This window comes from Tachysurus fulvidraco, chromosome 23, assembly GCF_022655615.1.
Source record: "Tachysurus fulvidraco isolate hzauxx_2018 chromosome 23, HZAU_PFXX_2.0, whole genome shotgun sequence".
Classification (NCBI taxonomy): domain Eukaryota; kingdom Metazoa; phylum Chordata; class Actinopteri; order Siluriformes; family Bagridae; genus Tachysurus; species Tachysurus fulvidraco.
This window is the reverse complement of record NC_062540.1, coordinates 4,892,950-4,915,263: the sequence shown is the minus strand read 5'-3', so window position 1 is coordinate 4,915,263 and position 22,314 is coordinate 4,892,950. Positions and strand designations below refer to the sequence as shown.

Sequence of the window (22,314 nt, the reverse complement as noted above, 5' to 3'; positions counted from 1 at the left end):
TGTTCACAATTTTTTTTAATAATCTTCTTGAAACATTTTTTAATACATACAAAAATAAATAAATAAATGAAACTTAGTCAAATTCCATTGTTGAAAAGGATTAAAACATGAAAATCTTTGGGGTAAATAACATATTATAATTAATCCTTTTCCTATTACAGAACACTAGTGTGTTTCATTCCTTACAAATGAAATGCTGTAATATTTTCCTCTCATATTATAGGGAGTAATTCACTTATTTCAAATTAAAAACATCTGCTAATATCTATCAGCAGGGCCGTATAACATATTACAGTATGAACATAAATTCTGCTGCTCTTAATAATTAAAGTAAGAAATATTTTTTCTCCAAAATACTGTAATGTGTTCCTTATAGAACATTCTAGTGCAAAGTAACAGCTAATTGTTGATATTTGTCATTCAGTGCAGTCTGTGAACTTTTGTGTTGCTACCTGCACCGAAAACTGATTCTTCATGTTACACAATATTAAGCACACCATAACAAAAAAACATTCATTCCTAATTGAGCTGTGATAGTACAAATAAAGCAGACATTTTGCTTTGGAAAGCAGAGAGCTTCGTTTCCCTTGTAGATACATTCTAAGGCTATTCAATAACCTAAAGCAATAAATCTCATCTCTGCAAAATAAAAGTCTCCAAATGTTTACGATAGCCAGTGAGAGTCTGGAATGTGTCAGTAGGTGTTTTTTTGCAAGGTTTCTTCTGCTGGAGGAACTCTAGCGTGCACAGTGACCAGAGTACAGTTTTCAGCTTTGGGGCAGTCTTTATATCTGGAAAAGAAAAGCAAAAGTCAATTGAGGAAAAAGTAACTTAAGAGTCACTAACGTGAATAAGTAAATAAGTAGTGTAGTTGGTGGAGTTGTGCTTTTAAAGAATAAATCAGATGAACCTTTAGACTTGCTTTAATTTAAATATAATGTACATTTCTCCCGTTCGGAGTTGTGTTTTAAAGAATTGCTCATTTTATTCTGAGAATTCAGCAGCATAAATATACTAAACAGTAATAAATCAGAACCTTTTTCACAGCACTGAAATGTGAAAACTCCCCTAGATTCAGATATTCAGATTATTCTCCTTAACCTAACACAACAGGTACCGGGTCACGAACAACAAGCTCGTAATTATTTAAATTTATATTTACATACATACATACATACATACATAATCTGATTTTTTTTTAACAATAGTGAGGCTATAACATCCTATCTTCAGTTCCGTCATCCAAGAGAACGGGTGTAGATCTGTAACACAAAAGACCACCACTGGTCACTTGGGTATTGCTGAATATCAATATTAGCTTAGTTTCCTCATATTAAACAGCTGCAGAGCTGTACTTCTTTCCACGTGCTAGTGCACAACATGCACCATCCAGCAGTCATTTACAAGAGGAAAAAAAAAAAGTCTTATAGAAGTAAAAGAAGTGTTTAATATTTTTCGTGTCACGGTGTGTGCAGGTTTTAGAAAGAAAAAAAAAAAAAAAACACTCAATTTCCGAGAAGCTGGTTGAAGCAGGAAAGCCGGTTAGTGCTCACACGTGATTAAAGAAAAACATCAAATACAGTAAGTCCACCATGTGATTATAAGTAAGCTATGAAATAACTTCAGGAAACTGTACTCACCCTTTAAGCTTACTGCATTTCGTGTAGCAGAAGACAACGCAAGGAACTAGAAAAAATTGGGGGGAAATGAAAAAAACATTTGTAAGTGAAAATAATAGAAATTACAAACTGTAATTTTTTACATTACTCTTCAATTCAATTTCAGTTTAATTCTATCTATCCAAACGTTAAAAAAAAAAGAGAGAGTGAGAGCTGGAGAAATAAAAAGACAGTACTTACCCAGTGCTATTAATATAATTGGAATAATCCAAACCACATGATCTGCAAAAGAATATTAAATATTAATTTGCTTTTATTTGCAAACCCTTTGCATTTAGACTGTAGACAATCATTTGGATGTGAGACATTTGGGAAGATTTGGTTGATTTAATATTTGTGAAATTAGACCCAGAAAAGGCTTCAGAAAAGAAAGCTTTGTGCTTTCTGATTTCAGGAAATATGCCGAGTTGCAATAGAAAAATTGCATATTTTTTTTTGTCGTATTAATTTCAAAGAAAGAAAAAATAAGAGTCTAGTGAGGAAACAACAGACGTATATTAACACTAAACAGTTACAAAGCTGTGGTGAAGTTTTGCAGCTCTCTATGCCAGGCCTCATCAGACCCTGTTGTTGATTATTTTCCCATAGCATAACATCTTGTGGGGTTTTATTCATTTCTTAATATTTGCCAATTGCATCATTTTATTTTTGTCTAATCAGTCATTCATCTACATCAGGAGGAACATCAATCAACCCAAACATTGGTAAATCTTACTGAAATGGCACTTTGGAGAAGGTGGATTCCATCCGTTTTCCTCACAGGTCAGGAAATCAGACCCTTCCATCTTGTAAAAGCGGTTACACTTGACCCGGACTTTTGACTTATACGGGTAAGTAATTAATATGTGCCCGGTTACAAATCCATTAGTAATATGGGGTGCACCACAGGTTATGTCTAGAAAGAGAGAAGCATATTTCATAAAAGAAATAGAAAATGCTGTTTATTTCAAACCATATCAACTAATGAACAAAATGCTTCGTCTTTTAGAGATTATAAAAGTGAGAGAAAGTTTAAAACAAAGATTTAAAAAAAAAATCTTTTAAGGACATATTTTCACATTCCATCAATATTGCAGAGATTTCAAAATATTTTTTTATTCACTGGATCTGTGTTCCCAAAACAAAAAAAAAAGCTGCAGTTTATTTAGTACAGTATGATTATCCAGTTACTGAAAACTTTCATTAGTTTTTTTGTCACCCAACCTTCATCTCCTGATGTTTGTGTTCAACACAAGAGAAGCATAAACAGAGCTGAATAAAAATGTTCCATAGCCACCATGACTGATTAATACTCAGGTTACACAGTTCTGTATCAGAATTGATATGTACCTAAAAAAAATTGACGGTAAAAAAATTCATATTCGGTCTGGAAAAAAATAATAAATGTGTCATTTTATATTAGTAATATGAGTAATAGGTCTAGGCAAATGGACTTGTGTTATATATATGAGTGTAAAGTCTGATGCTATGTTTATGTGTGAAGGTCATGATGCACTGAGTCATCTTGAACTGAGGTGGAGGTCTGAAACACCACTCGCTATCTACCATTATATTTTCCCTAAGGTTTTTACACCAGTTCACAACCTCCAGAAGTGTGAATTCATCATAGATGTGATTCATACACTATGTAAATTTCCATAATGTCCCAAGAACTGATGTAAAGTGAAATATCGGCAAGATTACAAGATTTTTATATTTTTGCATTTCTTTCTCTTTGCTGCTGTAACAGAGAAATTTCCCCATTGTGGAATGAATAAAGGTACATCTTATCTTATCTTATCTTATCTTAAGCTCAGCTGTTTCATCTCATTTCTACCAGACGTTTGGGATCTTTTTTATTGGTCTATTTAACGGGTACGATGCATGTTAATAAAACATTATGTAATTTACCAGAGTGCCAAAGGATATTTTATACAAGTAACCACCTTCCTACCCAATTATTAATACTGTAGCAGAACATCTACTGAGGTCATTGTTATTTGTTCCCTTTAACCACTTTGAACCACTGCCTCATACCAGGGTGGAAAAAAAATGTGAGTTTTGACCATGTGACCATTCAAGCAAAATGTTCCTATGAGCTTTAAACAAGAAAATGTCCCAAAACAACATCATTAACCATAAGGCTGAAAAGATCATTGGGATCTTTCCTCAAAAACTTACCCAGACACCGAGGAGGATCTTGAAATTTCCCATATTCCGTACATGACCTTGTTTGGTCACCATCAAGATGAAACCCAATATTACATAAGTATGTGACTTTCTGTCCATACTCGTACGACTGCTTCGGTTGGATAACTTGTCCTTGGTTTATAGAAGGTGGTTCTGAACAGGTAACAACTGAGAAAGAAAGAACTGCAATTTACCAAGCAGATATCTGCGGTGGTGATTTGAGAAGTGTTTGCTCTAGGTCATTCTAGGTCAAGATTATAAAAGGCACATATTTTATATTAACTGAAATATTTCAAGCGTTTGAGTCAAATCATAACAGCAAGTACGTTAACGCTAAAACAGATTCGGATTACAACTAACTCTCAGAACACACGATGAGAACACTAATGTTCATGAATTTTACCACTTTAGAGGATACAAGACTTTGTGTGTCATAGAATAGGGCTGATTGATCTTACTGGTGCACTTCGGAAGTGGTGAATCCCATCCATTTTCCTCACAGGTCAGATAGCTAGACCCCTCCATTTTGTAGCCTTTATTACACTGAACCTGGATGAATGATTTATATTTATAAAATGATGCCTTTCCTTTAAATATGAATGCATTGAGAATCTCAGGTGCGCTGCAGGTCAACTCTGGGGGGGGGAGAAATTGAGCATTATATGAAATTTCCAACTATAACAGTTGTATAACTTACACACGTTCAGTATGGTAAAGGATTGCTTGTTTATTTAGAGCAGATATCTTGGGTTATTTATTTAGCCAGTATAACATAGCAAAACATGATGAGGGGATTAAAACGTATTCGCTGGCATATGTAATGATACATATTAATATTATTGTGGATGCGCAGGGTAATCCAAGATAAATAATAATACCAGAAAAAAAACAGAATTGTTACTTAACATTGTATTCAAATTAAATATATAATTTTTGAAATGCAGAGGTGTTTTTTGTTTTGTTTTTTAGAATGGTCAGAAGGAGGTAAAGCTATGTTAAGTTTTCCTCCAGGTTAATGATCTGAAAAAGATACTTCCTTGTTAACCTGTTGTATTACTGTTATCTCATACACTCACTACTTTAAATGCTGATTATGATGAAAATGGTATAAAAACAAACAAAAAAGTTTCGAGTAATCTTACCGATACAGCGAGGGAGAGATGGAGACCATACATGGTCCTTACAGGTCAGGATACTAGACCCATCTATTTTGAAGCCTTCGTTACAGCTGATATGGACTTGGTCATTGTATTTGTAAGATGGTAAGCTTACATTGACAACCCCATGATCGATAAAAGGTGGATCACATGTGATCACTGTAGAAAACAAAGGGAATTAAAGAAACTTAAAGAAGCTCTAATGACATATTGGACAAGTTCCTCACATGTAGGTCTTTAAAAGGTGGGGTGCACGATGTTTGAGAAATGCTTCAGAAAACTGAGTCGGACCGACAAACAAAATAAACGTGTTGCCAATGAGCAGAAAGGGGTGTGTCTTGTCAATATGCGGCGGATAGAGTGTTCAGTGCGCATGTCTGACATTAGCAAAAAGTGACTGAAACAATTACATAGTGGATAAAAAAGGCTTACGATAAGGCAAGAAGCAGGACCCGTGTTAATATAGGACCAGCTTTCCAGCGTTAGAGAGAACTGAACAGCTTCCGTGTGAAACGGAGCTAAACCTTTCACGGTACAACACACAGTACTACAAAAACACATTTGTATTACCATTGTATCACTCCTCGCTATCTACCATTATATTTTCCCTAAGGTTTTTACACCAGTTCACAACCTCCAGAAGTGTGAATTCATCATAGATGTGATTCATACACTATGTAAATTTCCATAATGTCCCAAGAACTGATGTAAAGTGAAATATCGGCAAGATTACAACGCAATTTTTTATATTTTTGCATTTCTTTCTCTTTGCTGCTGTAACAGAGAAATTTCCCCATTGTGGAATGAATAAAGGTACATCTTATCTTATCTTAAGCCCAGCTGTTTCATCTCATTTCTACCAGACGTTTGAGATCTTTTTTATTGGTCTATTTAACAGGTACGATGCATGTTAATAAAACATTATGTAATTTACCAGAGTGCCAAAGGATATTTTATATAAGTAACCACCTTCCCACCCAATTATTAATACTGTAGCAGAACATCTACTGAGGTCATTGTTATTTGTTCCCTTTAACCACTTTGAACCACTGCCTCATACCAGGGTGGAAAAAAAATGTGAGTTTTGACCATGTGACCATTCAAGCAAAATGTTCCTATGAGCTTTAAACAAGAAAATGTCCCAAAACAACATCAGTAACCATAAGGCTGAAAAGATCATTGGGATCTTTCCTCAAAAACTTACCCAGACACCGAGGAGGATCTTGAAATTTCCCATATTCCGTACATGACCTTGTTTGGTCACCATCAAGACGAAACCCAACATTACATAAGTATGTGACTTTCTGTCCATACTCGTACGACTGCTTCGGTTGGATAACTTGTCCTTGGTTTATAGAAGGTGGTTCTGAACAGGTAACAACTGAGAAAGAAAGAACTGCAATTTACCAAGCAGATATCTGCGGTGGTGATTTGAGAAGTGTTTGCTCTAGGTCATTCTAGGTCAAGATTATAAAAGGCACATATTTTATATTAACTGAAATATTTCAAGCGTTTGAGTCAAATCATAACAGCAAGTACGTTAACGCTAAAACAGATTCGGATTACAACTAACTCTCAGAACACACGATGAGAACACTAATGTTCATGAATTTTACCACTTTAGAGGATACAAGACTTTATGTGTCATAGAATAGGGCTGATTGATCTTACTGGTGCACTTCGGAAGTGGTGAATTCCATCCATTTTCCTCACAGGTCAGATAGCTAGACCCCTCCATTTTGTAGCCTTTATTACACTGAACCTGGATGAATGATTTATATTTATAAAATGATGCCTTTCCTTTAAATATGAATGCATTGAGAATCTCAGGTGCGCTGCAGGTCAACTCTGGGGGGGGGGGGAAATTGAGCATTATATGAAATTTCCAACTATAACAGTTGTATAACTTACACACGTTCAGTATGGTAAAGGATTGCTTGTTTATTTAAAGCAGATATCTTGGGTTATTTATTTAGCCAGTATAACATAGCAAAACATGATGAGGGGATTAAAACGTATTCGCTGGCATATGTAATGATACATAATAATATTATTGTGGATGCGCAGGGTAATCCAAGATAAATAATAATACCAGAAAAAAAACAGAATTGTTACTTAACATTGTATTCAAATTAAATATATAATTTTTGAAATGCAGAGGTGTTTTTTGTTTTGTTTTTTAGAATGGTCAGAAGGAGGTAAAGCTATGTTAAGTTTTCCTCCAGGTTAATGATCTGAAAAAGATACTTCCTTGTTAACCTGTTGTATTACTGTTATCTCATACACTCACTACTTTAAATGCTGATTATGATGAAAATGGTATAAAAACAAACAAAAAAGTTTCGAGTAATCTTACCGATACAGCGAGGGAGAGATGGAGACCATACATGGTCCTTACAGGTCAGGATACTAGACCCATCTATTTTGAAGCCTTCGTTACAGCTGATATGGACTTGGTCATTGTATTTGTAAGATGGTAAGCTTACATTGACAACCCCATGATCGATAAAAGGTGGATCACATGTGATCACTGTAGAAAACAAAGGGAATTAAAGAAACTTAAAGAAGCTCTAATGACATATTGGACAAGTTCCTCACATGTAGGTCTTTAAAAGGTGGTGTGCACGATGTTTGAGAAATGCTTCAGAAAACTGAGTCGGACCGACAAACAAAATAAACGTGTTGCCAATGAGCAGAAAGGGGTGTGTCTTGTCAATATGCGGCGGATAGAGTGTTCAGTGCGCATGTCTGACATTAGCAAAAAGTGATTGAAACAATTACATAGTGGATAAAAACAAAAAGCAAAAAAAAAAAAGCTTACGATAAGGCAAGAAGCAGGACCCGTGTTAATATAGGATCAGCTTTCCAGCGTTAGAGAGAACTGAACGGCTTCCGCGTGAAACGGAGCTAAACCTTTCACGGTACAACACACAGTACTACAAAAACACATTTGTAATACCATTGTATCACTCCTTGAGTTCATTTATTGATAAAAATATACCCTCGGGGTCAGCTGCCCCAACAGGTTCCCCCATAATAGTGGGACCCATTTAGGTTAGGGACGTGTTTGTTTTGTTTATTTCAAATGTCAACATTGGCTTTCAAACATCGTGCACCGCATCTTTAAATGCTGAACTCAAAACGTTTCTCTTTGACCTTGTCCCAAATGTCCCAACATACACTTAAGCAACAAATAAAATGTTAAAAATGTTCCCAACACCAAACCCAAAATGTCATAGAAACTCTGTATTAAACAATATGTCATCTATAAACACTTGTTTGTTCATATTTAGCATTTGTTTTATCCTGGTGAGGGTCATGTTAAAACTGGGACATAACCAACACACACTAGACTTAAGGCAGGGATACGCAATGGGTAAGACACTAATCACACACACATACACAACTTCACACACTCAGTCTAATAATTACAATTATCAAGTCATTCATATGTCATTTCAAGAAGAAAGTGCTAGTGAGAAAACTATTCAGAAAAAAAAACAGCTTATCTTACAAACGATAGAAGGAAAGGTTTAACAATTAAGCCGACAAAGCAGATCATATAAAACGACAAATACTCAAATACTTACCTAGACACTGAGAAAGAAGAGGCTCAAATGTTCCCTGAAGAGTACACAATATTGATGAAGTTCCTTTAAGCTCAAAACCTTCATCACAAGAGTATGTGACTTTCTGTTCGTATTCATATAACTCCTTCTTGGGGGTAAAGTGTCCGTTGGTTAAATCAGGAGGGTTTACGCAAGTAATAACTGAGGAAGGAAAGGACGGGAAATTTCACATCTGCATTCATATTTTGAGAAAATCTAAAAAGGTACTAGATCTCAAACTAAAAAGCAAACAAATAAACATATCATCTGATCTGTTTACAACCAGTAACAACTAACACTGCTCACCGAGGGAATAAATAATTATGTATATTATACAGAAATATGAATTATTTGTACCGGTGCACTGAGGAGGAGGTGGATCCCACCCTTTCTCTGTACAGACCATGCGATCAGCTCCTTCCATTTTGAAGCCTTTATTACACTGGTAGCGAACAAACTCACTGTATTTATAAGGTGGCGATTTTCCTTCGATTCTAACTGCGTTTGGGATATCGGGTCTGTCACAGGTCACAACTGTATAAAAACAATGTCACCACTTTTATTCCTGTTGTACAGCTTCTAATAAATATTAATAATCATAATCGTGAAGATCAACAGAAAAATGTACAAAAGATTTTTGTTCTTATTATTAATTGAAATATTTATTGAAACACTGAATTTAGTGGAACTCACGCAGACACTGAGGAGGATTGGGCTGAAAATGTCCCTTATCTGAGCATGTTAATATTGAGGATCCAATAAGATCAAGACCTCTTTTACAAGAGTATGAGACTCCTTCTTCATAGGCATATTGGTCTTCGACTGGTTCAAAAGTTCCATCTTTTACATCAGGAGGCGGTTGACACTTCACCACTGAAAAAAATGATCAAAGAATCAATAAATCACAAGAACAATTCAGGTATTCTTTAATTATTCTAGGATAACATTAGAGATGAAATGTCAATTCTAAATAAAATGGTAGGAGAAAAGAAAATGTCAGCAACTTGTATATTGTACAATAATAATAATAATAATAATAATAATACAATGTATGAGTGCAATAAATTAATACATTAATTTATTTGATATATTTAGAGCAGATACCTACAACTTCCACTTACAAATAATAGCTGAATTACTGACTTAAATGTCTAAATTAAACCTTAAATAATAATAAAAAACAAAAACTGAATCACTGCAGGGGAAAACAGGAAAAAGATAAAAGTTGCAATAACCTGGATGCACAAGCTGTGTGAATAAACCAACCACATTCGAACTCATGCTTTAAAGGAATTATCGTAAAGCTGCCTTTAATGAAATGATTCAGATTCACCTCAAATAAAGACCAGACCAATTCCAAATTGAATAATAAATCAATAAATCCAAACAGTCCTTGTGGTGGTAAAATAAAAGCACATGACTAGAGGAACGCTGTGGTGCAGCATGGTGGTGTACTTTAAACTTATTGTTCACTATAAAACAATGTAGACTGCAGAAATCAGTAACATGCCTATATAGCTATTAGCTATTCCATGCATGTAATTAATAAAGGAATGAATTAAAGGTGGGGTGTATGATGTTTGAGAAATGCTTCAGAAAGCTGAGTCAGGCCGACAAACAAAACAAACGTGTAGCCTATGAGCAGAAAAGTTGCGTGTTTTGTCAATATGCGGTAAAGAGAGTGTTCAGTGTGCATGCTGACATTGACATGCGGATGAAAACAAAAAGCGAGAAGGCAAGAAGGCAAGAAGTAGGACACGTGTTAATATAGGATAAGCTTTCCAGCGCTGGAGAGAACTGAAGGAGCGGGAAGGCCTGCGATGGGACACCGAGGTTGCTTTTTACCTTCTCGATAGGTGAGTAACGTTGGTTTTGCTTTGTTTCACAGAACTAATATATGCCGTCCTTTGCATGATTATGCTTGTGTGTCATTTTTATCTGCAATCATATTGTTCTTCCCTTCAGCTATGATAAAGACACATTTCTTGCCATTAGTTGCCTGGGTTATGTATGTATGTGTGGGCGGAGCTATCAATACAGGGGTGGGACCCATTTGGGTTAGGGGTGTGTTTGTTTTGGTGATTTCAAATGTCAACATTGGCGTTCAAACAACGTACGAATAGGTGTCTGCTAGTTAACTGAAGTTTAAAAGGAAACACACATCCAAATGAGCAAAGTAATGGCATAACCAAAAGAAGACCAATGTTTTGATTAAAAAAAATATATTGAACGAGCTAAAAATCTGTGGGGTGACCTGAAGCGAGCTGTGGGCAGGAGATACCTTTACAATTTAGTGAATCAAAAAAAGAGCAGAAATATTTCGCCACACAGAGCGAGTATTAAGTCTCCAAGCAGCAAGTGATATTCTTTAGTTATAGAGTGTTTGAGAAAACGTAACCTCTGTAACGGACTGTACAGAAATATAGGGAATAAATAAAGCTCAGGCTAAGAGGACATTCATTGTGTCACTTTTACCCTAAGAAAGTTTATAGGATTTGAAAAGAAGATAGAGACTAAAGAGCCCCAGTGCAGACTGCAGAAATCAGTCACGTTCCTCTATAATGGGTCACCTTCCACTAAAAACTTGCCCAAGCAGGTGAAACAAATACTGACTACATTTCTAAATGCTGAATAAACCGTGATCATAGTAATGTAGCACATGACTTTAAAGATGAAAGTTAAAAGTGAAAATTGACAATTTTCACAACAAAGTCATTACCTTCACAGTCAGGAGGTCTTCCATCCCAACCGTTTGCTCTGCATGTTCTAATGTCGTATCCAACAAGCTGGTAACTGTAAACAGACATTTGTTATAAAATAGTACACATTTCAAATGCACAAGCACTAATCTAGACAAATGGGGAAAAATAAACAGGCCAAGAAAAGCCAAATAAATAAATAAATAAATAAATAAATATTGTGTAGTTTTGTACTTTAAAAAAGTACAATAAAAAATTAGAAAAATTGTGTCGCTCTCCACACTGCGTCTTCTATGTTCTAAATGAAAGCTGCTTGTTAAGGGAAACAATTACGTTTAAAGTGTTTTAACCTCTTTTTTTGGTCAGTTGATTTACAATCTGTTTATTCGCTTTTACATGTGTGTAGGACCAAATATGAACAAAAAAGGCAACATTTTTACCCTTTATTACACACTGCTGTGATAACTGCTCCAAACAAAACTGCTTCTTCAGCTTGATACACATACTTTCCATATGGAATCTCACCAGGATTTCCACAGCTCTTTTCTGTAAAAAAAAAAAAAAAAAAAAAGTTTGTTATTCCACTTATACCACAGTGCTTTGCATTGTAACACAACAAACATGTGGATATAAACCTGTTACAGATGGAGATATTACATGTGCTGTAATACACAAATAATGCACGCCTTCTGACCAATCAGAATCGAGCATTGCTCGCAAGTCGTGGTCTAATGGTTAGAGAGTCTGAATCGTAATCCTAAGGTTGTGGGTTCGAGTCTCGTGCCGGCCATGACTGAGGTGCCGGAGCAAGGCACCGGACCCCCCAACTGCTCCCCGGGTGCCACAGCATAAATGGCTGCCCACTGCTCCGGGTGTGTGTTCACGGTGTGTGTGTGTGTGTGTTCACTGCTGTGTGTGCACTTTGGATGGGTCAAATGCAGAGAACGAATTCTGAGTATGGGTCGCCGGTATGTCTCGTCACTTTTTCACTTTAAGATATAAAGCGTTGCCTGTGTGAATGCAAGAAGAAAAAAATAATAAGAGTAATTTTGCTATTAAAGTGCAAGGTGTTCATAAATCAACCAATTACTCAATTAATTAATTAAATCCATAAATCAATTTAAACGACGGCTTGAATAAATGACAATGAGATATCAATATTAGGTCAAAATATGCTTTTCTGAGGAATGGTTATATTTTTATTATTGTTTTATGATTGTTTTTTTAAAACAATTGCTGCTGTTGGAATGTTATAGTGAAGGATAGTATCAATAAAATTGTTTTTTACAGCTTTTCTTCTGCTTTTTTTTTTTACAAATTATATTTTAAATATAAAAAAGTGACTTTTTGTAGCCATTCTCTGAACAGCTCAAATGTTTTTATTTTAAGATAGTAAGATGTTTCTCGCTAGACTGACATATGTGATGCATATTGTGTATGGCAGAAATGATTTTTAAGAATCATATGATATGATGTTTTTTGTCATGTTGGCCTCTAGTAATCTAAAATACTGGCCAATCAAATCTCAAGGTAAAAAAAAAGTTTATAGACTAAATACTTTTGCACTGAAGTTCGAGTTCACTCCACTGGTTTCCATTGCAGGTGACTGAGCTGGAAACTGCTCGGCTCACAGGAATATAACCGGTGGAACATTTAAACTTTATAGAGGTTCCTTCAGGAAAAGGCCCTTGTTGTGATCCTTCGGTCATAATCCGGTTTCCTCCAACAACAGGTTCGTCACATTGGGCTGAGTGAAAACAAATCAGACATGTCAGTGAACAGAGGGTTTAGAAAACACCAAGCTGGAAATCTCCAGTAAAACTAAAGTCATTCTAAATATTTTTTATCTCATGTAGTTCATTTTTTTATCTCATGTATGTAGTTCAATCAGATACAGACGGTGGGGAGGATGCAGCTGAGATACCTCATGGTGCATAAAACAGAGCTCACCTCGAACTTTTACAGCCATCGTGAGAAGTATGGGGATGATTATGTAGCATAACATCTTCAACTGTAAATATAAGACACCAGCAAAGAGTAAATAATTGGAAGACAATATATAGCAACGAAAAAAAAGAAAACAACTACAAAGGTAAATAGAAGGTGGAGGAGGATTAGTAAAGAGTAGAATTATGTGTAGAGACATGTTTCCTTATATCATCTAATCTTATCATACATCGCTAGTAAACACCAGGAAACTGTTCTTTTACCACATTTTCCTGTACACGTTTAATTTCAAAAGCATTTTTTCTGTATTACAACATTTCTTAAAATTGGAAGACTTTTGCATATATGGTACATATACACCAATCAGGCCGAACATTAACACCAGCGACAGGTGTTGAAGTGAATGATATTGATTATCATGTTACAATGGCAGCTGTCAAAGGGTGGGATATATTCATCAGCAAGTGTTCAAGTTGGAAAAATGGGCAAGTTTACGGATAATGGCAACAATATTCTCTAATGGCAGTGGCCTCTTTCAGCAGGATAATCCTCCCTGTCATAAACGGTTTCAGGAGCATGACAAGTTCAAAGTGTTGACTTGGCCTCCAATGTTGCCAGATCTCAATCCAATCAAACAGCTGTAAAATGTGCTGGATGAACAAGATTGATCCATGAAGGCTTCAATTCTCAACTTAAAGGAAATAAAAGTTCTGATGCCAAAGTCTTGGTGCCAGATACCACATCACATAAAATGCAATTCGTTTGAGAAGAGCTACTTCTTCTTTATTCAGATAATGAAATGACATCAGAGTATCTGTTCTTTCAGTAGTCACACGTAACTCTACAGTATGTTTTTCTTAAAGGAAATTCCGACTTTAAAAAAAAAAATTAACATCTTTTTAGAAAGTCTTTCTTTCATTTCAGACATGTTTAAATCTCATTAGCACTTATTTATTTGCTCATTTCTTAAAGCGGAATCTGTTATACACACACACGAGCATGCATAATGAGCACTTTCGGAAACAACAACTAAACGACTGCCCTAACTTTGTCTGCTAGCTTGATCACAATAGTTGCAATAGTTTTTCTCTTTAATCTGTTTATTCACCTTTGGGTACACATGGGAGTCTGGATGATGTAAGCTCATCTTTATTAAACTGAGCATGTAGTCTTAAAGATGCAGTAGGAAAGATTTTTAATTCAAGAAGGTTAGGTGGGTTCAATGTGTTTTCCAACCCAATGTACACCCACATTAATCCGAACAGAACTGAAAGTACCATTTTCACTTTAAAACGCTTTCCATCTCCATGCGTCATTTCCATCAGGTGTTAGTTACATGTGTCTGAGCTAAATGGGTAACATGACTGCATCACATGAGTATAACTTGTTTTTATAGCTCAATCAATACTAAATTTAAATTCAAATGTATTTGTATAGCGCTTTTAACAATTGACATTGTCTTAAAGCAGATTTATGGAACAGAAACCTAAAACAAACGTTTAATATGTAACACAAATTCAATTCAAGATTAATAAATTAGATATATTTCAATACTGCAATTTATATTATTGTATTGTATTTTTGTATTGTAAGTTTTTGAAAAGCTTTGTTTTTCCTGGAGTAAAATGCCATCTCAGTGTTGACAGAAAGGCAAAACAGAGGGAAAAAAGCAGCTTTTTCAAATTTATCTAGATTAATATCTGTGTAAATTCATGTGTAAATACACTGATTCTATATTCGTTAAGCCCCGCCCCCAATGTTTTACGTTGACTGACAGGACTTGCATCCAATCACAATCCAATCAAGATCTCTGTGCCAAAAAAAACATCAAAAAGCTTCCAAAGGCTTTCTTAACAACTTTCTGTTAAATCCACTGCTTTTTTGTCTCCAGTCTCATCTCACTGTTTATTTTAGCCCCAGTATAAGTCATGTAAACACACCTTTATCCGCTGCTTCAGTTTTTCCTCCTCAGTCACTGCGTAATCACAAAGTGACTACATTGAAGAACAAAACTCAACTTCCTAACAAAATCACTAGTATCACACGTGCTTCAGGTCTTGACCACAAGTTAGGAGTCAGACATCATAAAGGTTTGGTTTAAACCTGATCGTGCTTGTCAACACGGAAGTGTTTAATTAACGTGTATCTATTAATACCTTCAAGATCTAGAGGACTACGGAAACCGATCTGTGCCAAACTCGTAAGAATAAACAGTCGTTTTATAAAAAAAAAAGAAAGCTTTAGGGATTGCACCAAATGGAAAATAACTATATGATTACACCTTTAATCATATACTCATATATTTTTAGTTTGTATATTCATTAACTGCTCTTAATTTTTCTCCATTTTTCTCTATTTTATCACAGATATCTAATATCAAGTTGGTGTACTTATGCCGTATTTCCCACATCATGTACAAATAGCACTCATTTCCTCCTTCTCAGTGAGGCAGGGTGTGGTTTTGTTAAAAAAAAAAAGGCTCAATAAGCACTGGGTTTGGTAAATGTATGTCATATGTAGTAACATGCCCTGTTACTTTAAGGTTATTTAATTTCGGGCATATAAACTGTAAATTTAAAAAAAGTATAATACTGTATACCTGTAGTTTCTGTTTACAAAAGATCCTGTAGTCATGTTTGTCTTAAGCCATTAATCTATTCTCAAATAAATGCATAAAAAGTTCACATAAATAAATCTGTAGCTATGAGATACACTTTAAAAGTACTCGATATCGATTGTTTCCTCTGTATCAGTAAGGTTGATCACTTATTTTGGATATTTCGATGTTCTGATTTAGAAATAAGAATAAAGGTATTAAGGCACATTCTGGGCTAAATTCTAATAAATAAATGAATTATATAAAAAGAACAAGGCATGCAAGAAGTCTTACTCGCACACACAGTGTTAATAGACGGTGTAATCCACACCGTTAAAAACAGCTAATAAACCTTCTGTTGTATTTATGTATTTACTTAAAGTAAAACTGGCTCTGTAATCAAATTTATAAAAAAAAACGTGGACCAAGTGTTTTCTTACCTTAACGTCAAAACTACAAGAACCTTGGGCCTAAAAAAAATAATAAAATAAAAATAAAAATAAAAAAAAAATAATAATAATGTATAATCCGATCACGTAAACTCGCTTTCAAAAAATAGGCAGTTTGCTTACTTCCGTGTTTTTGGTTTCTGGGATGGTGATTCGCTGGCTAAGGGGGAACGAAGGGCGTTGTGAGACCGCTGATTGGTCACTTGTTAAGCTACGCAAGAATAAGGGGTAAGAAAAAAATGCCAAGAATCATTTTTACTATCAGAATAACGTACATATAGTTAAAAAAAAAAAATCTATAATCACCACCTAGAAGAAGAAAGCAAACAAAATACAACAGAATTTCCAATTAAATAAAAACAAAAGAATACATAATTAACAGTAGACAAGCTTGGTTATTATTAACACCATGCATTTATCACCTATCAGCAGGAGATCCAGCTCATGGGATCCATCTGAAAATATCAGAAAATCAACCAATTCTGAAATCATTCTTAATGATTACCAACTGTTCTTAAATCTGCTTATTTGGCACTCAGATACCGTGATGACTGAGATACTGAAGTCACTGAGATCACATTCGAACTGTACAGTATATCCACATGATTTTATGCATGATTAGCTGAGTGGAAATTTACATGAACATTCAGGTGTACAGGTGAGTTCCCAACGAGTGTATATCACCTACTGTACAGACCAGAAGAACTGACTGCAAATAATGATTCAACCCCCTGTTTTGCCCCCAAGTGAAATAAAAAAGACTATATAAATACATAAATAAATTCATTTAATTGGAACATTTATGATTACTATAAAATTAAAGTGGAATAAAGCTTTTATTTTTTATTTAAAAAACTTAAAAGAAATCAGTGGAAGTCATTAAAATGACAGTCACATTCATACATTTACATTTACATTTCTGGCATTTAGCAGACGGCCTTACTCAGAGTGACTTACATTTTATTTCAAGTTATACAACTGAGCAACTGAGGGTTAAGGGCCTTGCTCAGGGGCCCAGCAATCCAAAGCTTTGTGAACTTGGGATTTAAACTCATGACCTTCCGGTTAGAAGTCCAACACTAGGCTACCACATCCCAAATCCCAGCCCTCATACCAAAGACGTTTTTCTGTAGACTTGGGTGATGTTTGTTTTGGTGCACTGTGGCTTACTGGTTAGCATGTTTGCCTCATAGATCTGGAATTGCGAGTTTCATTCACACCTCTGCCCTGTGTGCAGTTTGAGTATTCTCTATTTTGGGGGTTTCCACCAGGTACTCCGATTTCCTCCCCCAGTCCAAGTCATTGTCGCAGTTAAAAAAGAACCTGAATGACAGTGTTGTAGGCTGATTTCCATCACTAAATTTTCTGTAGTGTGGGAATTGGTGTTTGTGTACAGTATGTGTGTTATTGTGCCCTGTGATAGTTTAGCACACCATGAGTCAGAATACCCTGAGATGCCAAAGCTTTAATAAAATTAACATGTACTCATTTTGAAAACACTTTTTTAAAAAACTAAAACAACTTAGAAGATGAATCCTGAAGACATTGCCCAAGGCCTCACTAGCAGCTTGACATTACTGGGATTTAATAAAATCTGTTTTATTAAAAATATATTATTAATGAACTGAAGACATTTGCATTGGTACATTAGGTAGCTCAAACGACAGGAAAGAGGAGGACAGTGTGAGACATAAATGCCATGTGTTTACAAAAAAGCCTAATGGTAAATAATTTTTAAATGCATGAAAGGAAATGGTGTGTCACCATACAGCGCCACTGTACAGTAAGCAGGTAAAGCAATTATCGATGTAAGTGATGAAACTAAAGCAACACCTTCATCACCACATTTGGTTGTGGTGTTTGCAAGCCACTCCTCTGGTCTTGGTGCATGCATGTAACAATCCAGCGCTGGTAATCATAGCAATGAAGATAATCCAGCGAACAATATCATACCACAGTGGCACTCCTGACCATGGCCTGAAAATGAAAGCTTTGAATTTAATTTTCTAAAATGATTCCACATATACCACACCAAATTTAGTTTTAGCTTTTATGCCTACTGCACAACAGACAGACTAAATGTATAATTTATGTTCATACCTGAGACAGTTGTTTCCATTCCAGCTCTGGGTTTGATTGCTACATATTGACTGATTTCCACTTGAACTGGTTTGCGTGGAAAATTCTGAGCTTGAAACCTTCACATTAGTGCTGGTGCTTATTACTGGTGTGGCTGTCGTTGTCCTGCAGTCGTAACTCTCAAGCTCTGAAAATGACATATGACAACAATTTTTTATTAAAAAAAAAATTGCACTAGAATTTGAATTTTACCATGAGTGTGTTATTTTTTTGGAATATTTTTGCTCATAAGAATTTACCATCAGACATGAGGGAATAAATGCAGTTTTCCTGTCCAGCCTGTACAAGCTGAAGGGAAATGGGTTTACTCCGTTCTCTGCTCACAGCGTTCTGAGCCGAACAGATGTACTGAGCATCCTCGGTGAGAAAGGCACAGTGGAAGAGAAGATCCGTGGAGCTTTCTAAAAGTACATCTTGAACCTGAGCTTCTTTGGACCAGCTGTACTTCACATTGGTGCCTCTCTCAGCCCGGCAGCGCAGGAGAACCTGCTGTCCTTGGCATGTCACCACAGGCGAGCCATCTAACCAAACGTGGGGTCTGCTCACAGCTTCTGAAATATAGACCAGTTTCAAAAAGGTATTAAAAAGTTATTTTATAGTTTATTAATTAGTAATGAAGTAATACAAATTTTCCAGGCTTTTCCATGTTTTTGGTGTTTATCAGTACCGGTACTGATACAGAACTGAACGACCTACGTGGTATTAATCAATCAAGATATTTAAGTGGATTTTTGTTTCACTTGGGAAAAGCACTTATGTACATCAGCAAGTAAGTTATATGTCATTGTCAGTGAATGGCTAAGTGGCTAAGCATCAAGAACAATACACAGGATGAGAGGCTCAGAGTTATAGAAGAGGAAAACACCACTGTTTATTAATTATGCTTTACAGCAAATATGGTTAAGAGTTAAGTTAATCACTTTAGGGGTTAAATATTTAGGTTTTCTGTCCAGCGATTCAATTCGGAGGGTGGATTTTATTGAAGTCAACTCAAAGTCTATCTTGATGACACAATTTCTAAATAAACACCTACTTTTGTATTGTATTTTAGGGAATTAATGCATTTTTCCCCCCCCCCCCCCCCCCCCCCAATATATCATGGTTGTATTTTTTGATGGGGCATCTTTCTGTCTAATAACACCCCATAATAGAGTGGTTGTGTGTGTGTGAGAGAGAGAGAGAAAGAGAGAAAGAGAGAGAGAGAGAGAGAGAGAGAGAGAGAGAGAGAGAGAGAGAGAGAGAGAGAGAGAGAGAGAGAGAGAGAGAGAGAGAAAGTGAAAGATAGATAGATACTGTAGTGTTTTGTGACAAATCAGTATGATTTCTGGTCTGCTCAACAATGCCATGACAAGCTACTATTGTAAGTCTATGTATTTTGTCATCCAAAAAGAGAACCAACCCTTTATGTGTCACTGAAACATGGGGACATTTGCAGTTTGCCAATAAGTATGTCAAAAAAGAAAATCGACCAACCCCATTAAAAACCACATTTACCAACTACTTGATTTCAGCAGCCTCTTGCTGCGTAGGAGCTATAAGATCAAACCACTCCAACCAACAAAAGCCCGCAAAACAGATTAGCCTAATATTTAATTTGGAAAGAACTCATTAAAACAGCAGCTCCAAAACTAAACACACACACACACACACACACACACACACACACACACTGGGAATATTTAACTTTTTAAAAATGTGTTATTGTTATTAGATACAGTACAAATGCATTAGTGTGGCTGATTAAAGCTGCTGTTCTGTCTTAGAGCAGTTTTGTATTTTCTGTGGTTTGAGCAACTAGACTTACGTCATGATGTATGTACAGGAAGCAATGAAAAAACTATTTTATGAGGTTACTTACTTAACAAAAAGGTGCACACTCGGCACTCCGCTTTGCTTTGATTCATGGTTAACTGTCAAAGACGCAGTAAAGACTTTACATTGGTGATTTACAACTATGTAATATTCTCATGTGTTTGTTTTTTCCTCCCATTTTCTCAAATTTCTAAATAATTAGTTGGGCTACATATGACACACTGGTAAAAACCTTACCTTCTGTTACCACGACATTTATCCTGAACATGATATCAGCGTATATTTTGTCAATCCCAGCCCAATATATTCCAGTGTCCTCCAGCTGGACTCCTGTTATGAGAATATTAAAAGTCTGGTAACTTGATTGATATATCCTTGCTTTTTTCTTGAGCCATGATGTTGTGAATCCGTCCGTATCCATCAATACCTCACAAGTATTTCTGGACTCCCCGTGGCACCAGTACTTTTTACTGAATCTAAAAGTATTTGAAGAATATCTGCAGAGAATATTAATATCTTTTCCAACTGTGGTATGGATGCTGGTTTTATCACACTTCAGTTGAGCACGAACTGGAAAAAAATGTGTATAAGCAGTAAGTGGAAAAGAAACAAAGTATTGATACTTTCTATTTGGATTGGTTAAAAAATACCATTACAAAACCAGAGCTATCTGCTGTGTCCTATATAAAGTGCCATATATTGGCAAAAATGAAAAAGTATAATATTATGATTACTATTAAAACAACAAGTAAAATAATAATATTAATATATAGCATGTCATAACAGTGCTTTTTAAAATTCCAAATGCCAGATTCCTTCATGTTATAACATGTTATAAATTTTAGCAAACAATAAACCGCTTACCCTGAAACATAAGCAGTAAGTATACGACCCTCATCGTGTAAATGTGTTGTGACTATGCAGACTGCAGATTGTACAGGATGTAATATGCAGGCCTACCTGAGGTTTCCGTTGGCCATTGTCACTCGAAGCCCGAGAAGCAACCCAACATTATTTTTCCAATTGCACTTGACCTAGATATATAAGTTAAACTTTTCCAATATGGAGGCAAAAAATATGAGCCACTGTCCAAATACATATGGTCCGGTATAAATATCGTTGCTTATAATATTCATTCCCTTGCACATTTACATATTTTGTAGTGTTTGAACCTTGAGATGGAACGGACCAAATTGGGATTATACTGTTTATAAGGAAATTTATAAAAATGCTCTATGAAATGAATGCTGTTTGACTAAGCAAGCTAGTAGGAGGGATTCTTCTGTCTAATCAGACCAAAATAGATTTTTTTTGGCCTTGGCACAAAGTGCTATCTTTGGCAGAAATATAACTCTTCTCATCACTGTGAGAACATCATCCCTGCAGTGAAGCACGGTGGTGGTTGCATCCTGATGTGAGAACATTTTTCATCACTCTAAACGCAGAAATGGTTCATGGTTGTGGCCAGGATTGATGGAGACAAATCCGGGCAGATTTCCTAGACAAAAACCTGTTCAAAAAGCACCTGAATTTTTCACCAGTTAAAGCCAAGATTTCAAGAAAAAGTAGAGAAGGTTTAGAAAAGTAGTGTTTCGGTTACAGTTATTTTTGAGTGGTTGGTTCTGTCCAGTGGATTGTATACATGTTTGTGTATATATTTCAAAAAAGTTAACTGTGGAAAAAAAAGGATATTTATGTTTGGAGAGATGCCCTATTTTTTTTTCCTATCAAGCATTTACAAAAAAAAAAAAAATAATAATAGTTTATACATTAAACTCAATTCCCCATCAATGGGCTACTTCTAACAATACCCCCCTAGATGGAGCCAAAAAAATAATAATTGAAGATCAAAAAACTTTAGGCCTAGTCAAACAGACTTTCTGCTACGTAATGCTGGTATTGTCTAACCAAATACATAAGCAATCATTTGAAGTCACACTCCAATTTTTGTATTTTAAATGTACTTTAGCTGGGAAAACAATCACATTTATTGCAGCCATCTGTCCCACTTCGAAATGTTCCTACTTCAGTTACACCCTGAATGTCACCCAGAGCACCC

General features: G+C 35.6%; 1 protein-coding gene across 3 annotated transcripts; it reads right to left on the bottom strand.

Moving 5' to 3' along the window:
* Nucleotides 1-16,448, bottom strand: LOC113641669 (complement component receptor 1-like protein). Of its 3 annotated transcripts, XM_027144556.2 has the most exons (19): nucleotides 16,296-16,448; nucleotides 13,263-13,323; nucleotides 12,871-13,059; nucleotides 11,753-11,858; nucleotides 11,333-11,406; nucleotides 9,307-9,486; nucleotides 8,971-9,147; nucleotides 8,596-8,775; nucleotides 7,362-7,535; nucleotides 6,677-6,853; nucleotides 6,210-6,386; nucleotides 4,991-5,164; nucleotides 4,307-4,483; nucleotides 3,840-4,016; nucleotides 2,395-2,574; nucleotides 1,860-1,901; nucleotides 1,641-1,686; nucleotides 1,183-1,262; nucleotides 1-791 (listed from the first exon to the last, which is right to left on the bottom strand). In XM_027144556.2, the coding sequence occupies exons 2-18, from the start codon at nucleotides 13,315-13,317 to the stop codon at nucleotides 1,214-1,216; spliced, it is 2,334 nt and encodes a 777-aa protein (XP_027000357.2). In that variant the 5' UTR covers nucleotides 13,318-13,323; nucleotides 16,296-16,448; the 3' UTR covers nucleotides 1-791; nucleotides 1,183-1,213. The 3 variants fall into 3 exon arrangements, with proteins under 3 accessions (XP_027000357.2, XP_027000355.2, XP_027000356.2); XM_027144554.2 differs by lacking the exon at nucleotides 1,183-1,262; XM_027144555.2 differs by lacking the exons at nucleotides 1,183-1,262; nucleotides 16,296-16,448 and adding an exon at nucleotides 15,200-15,436.
* Nucleotides 16,449-22,314: the final 5,866 nt, after the last annotated feature.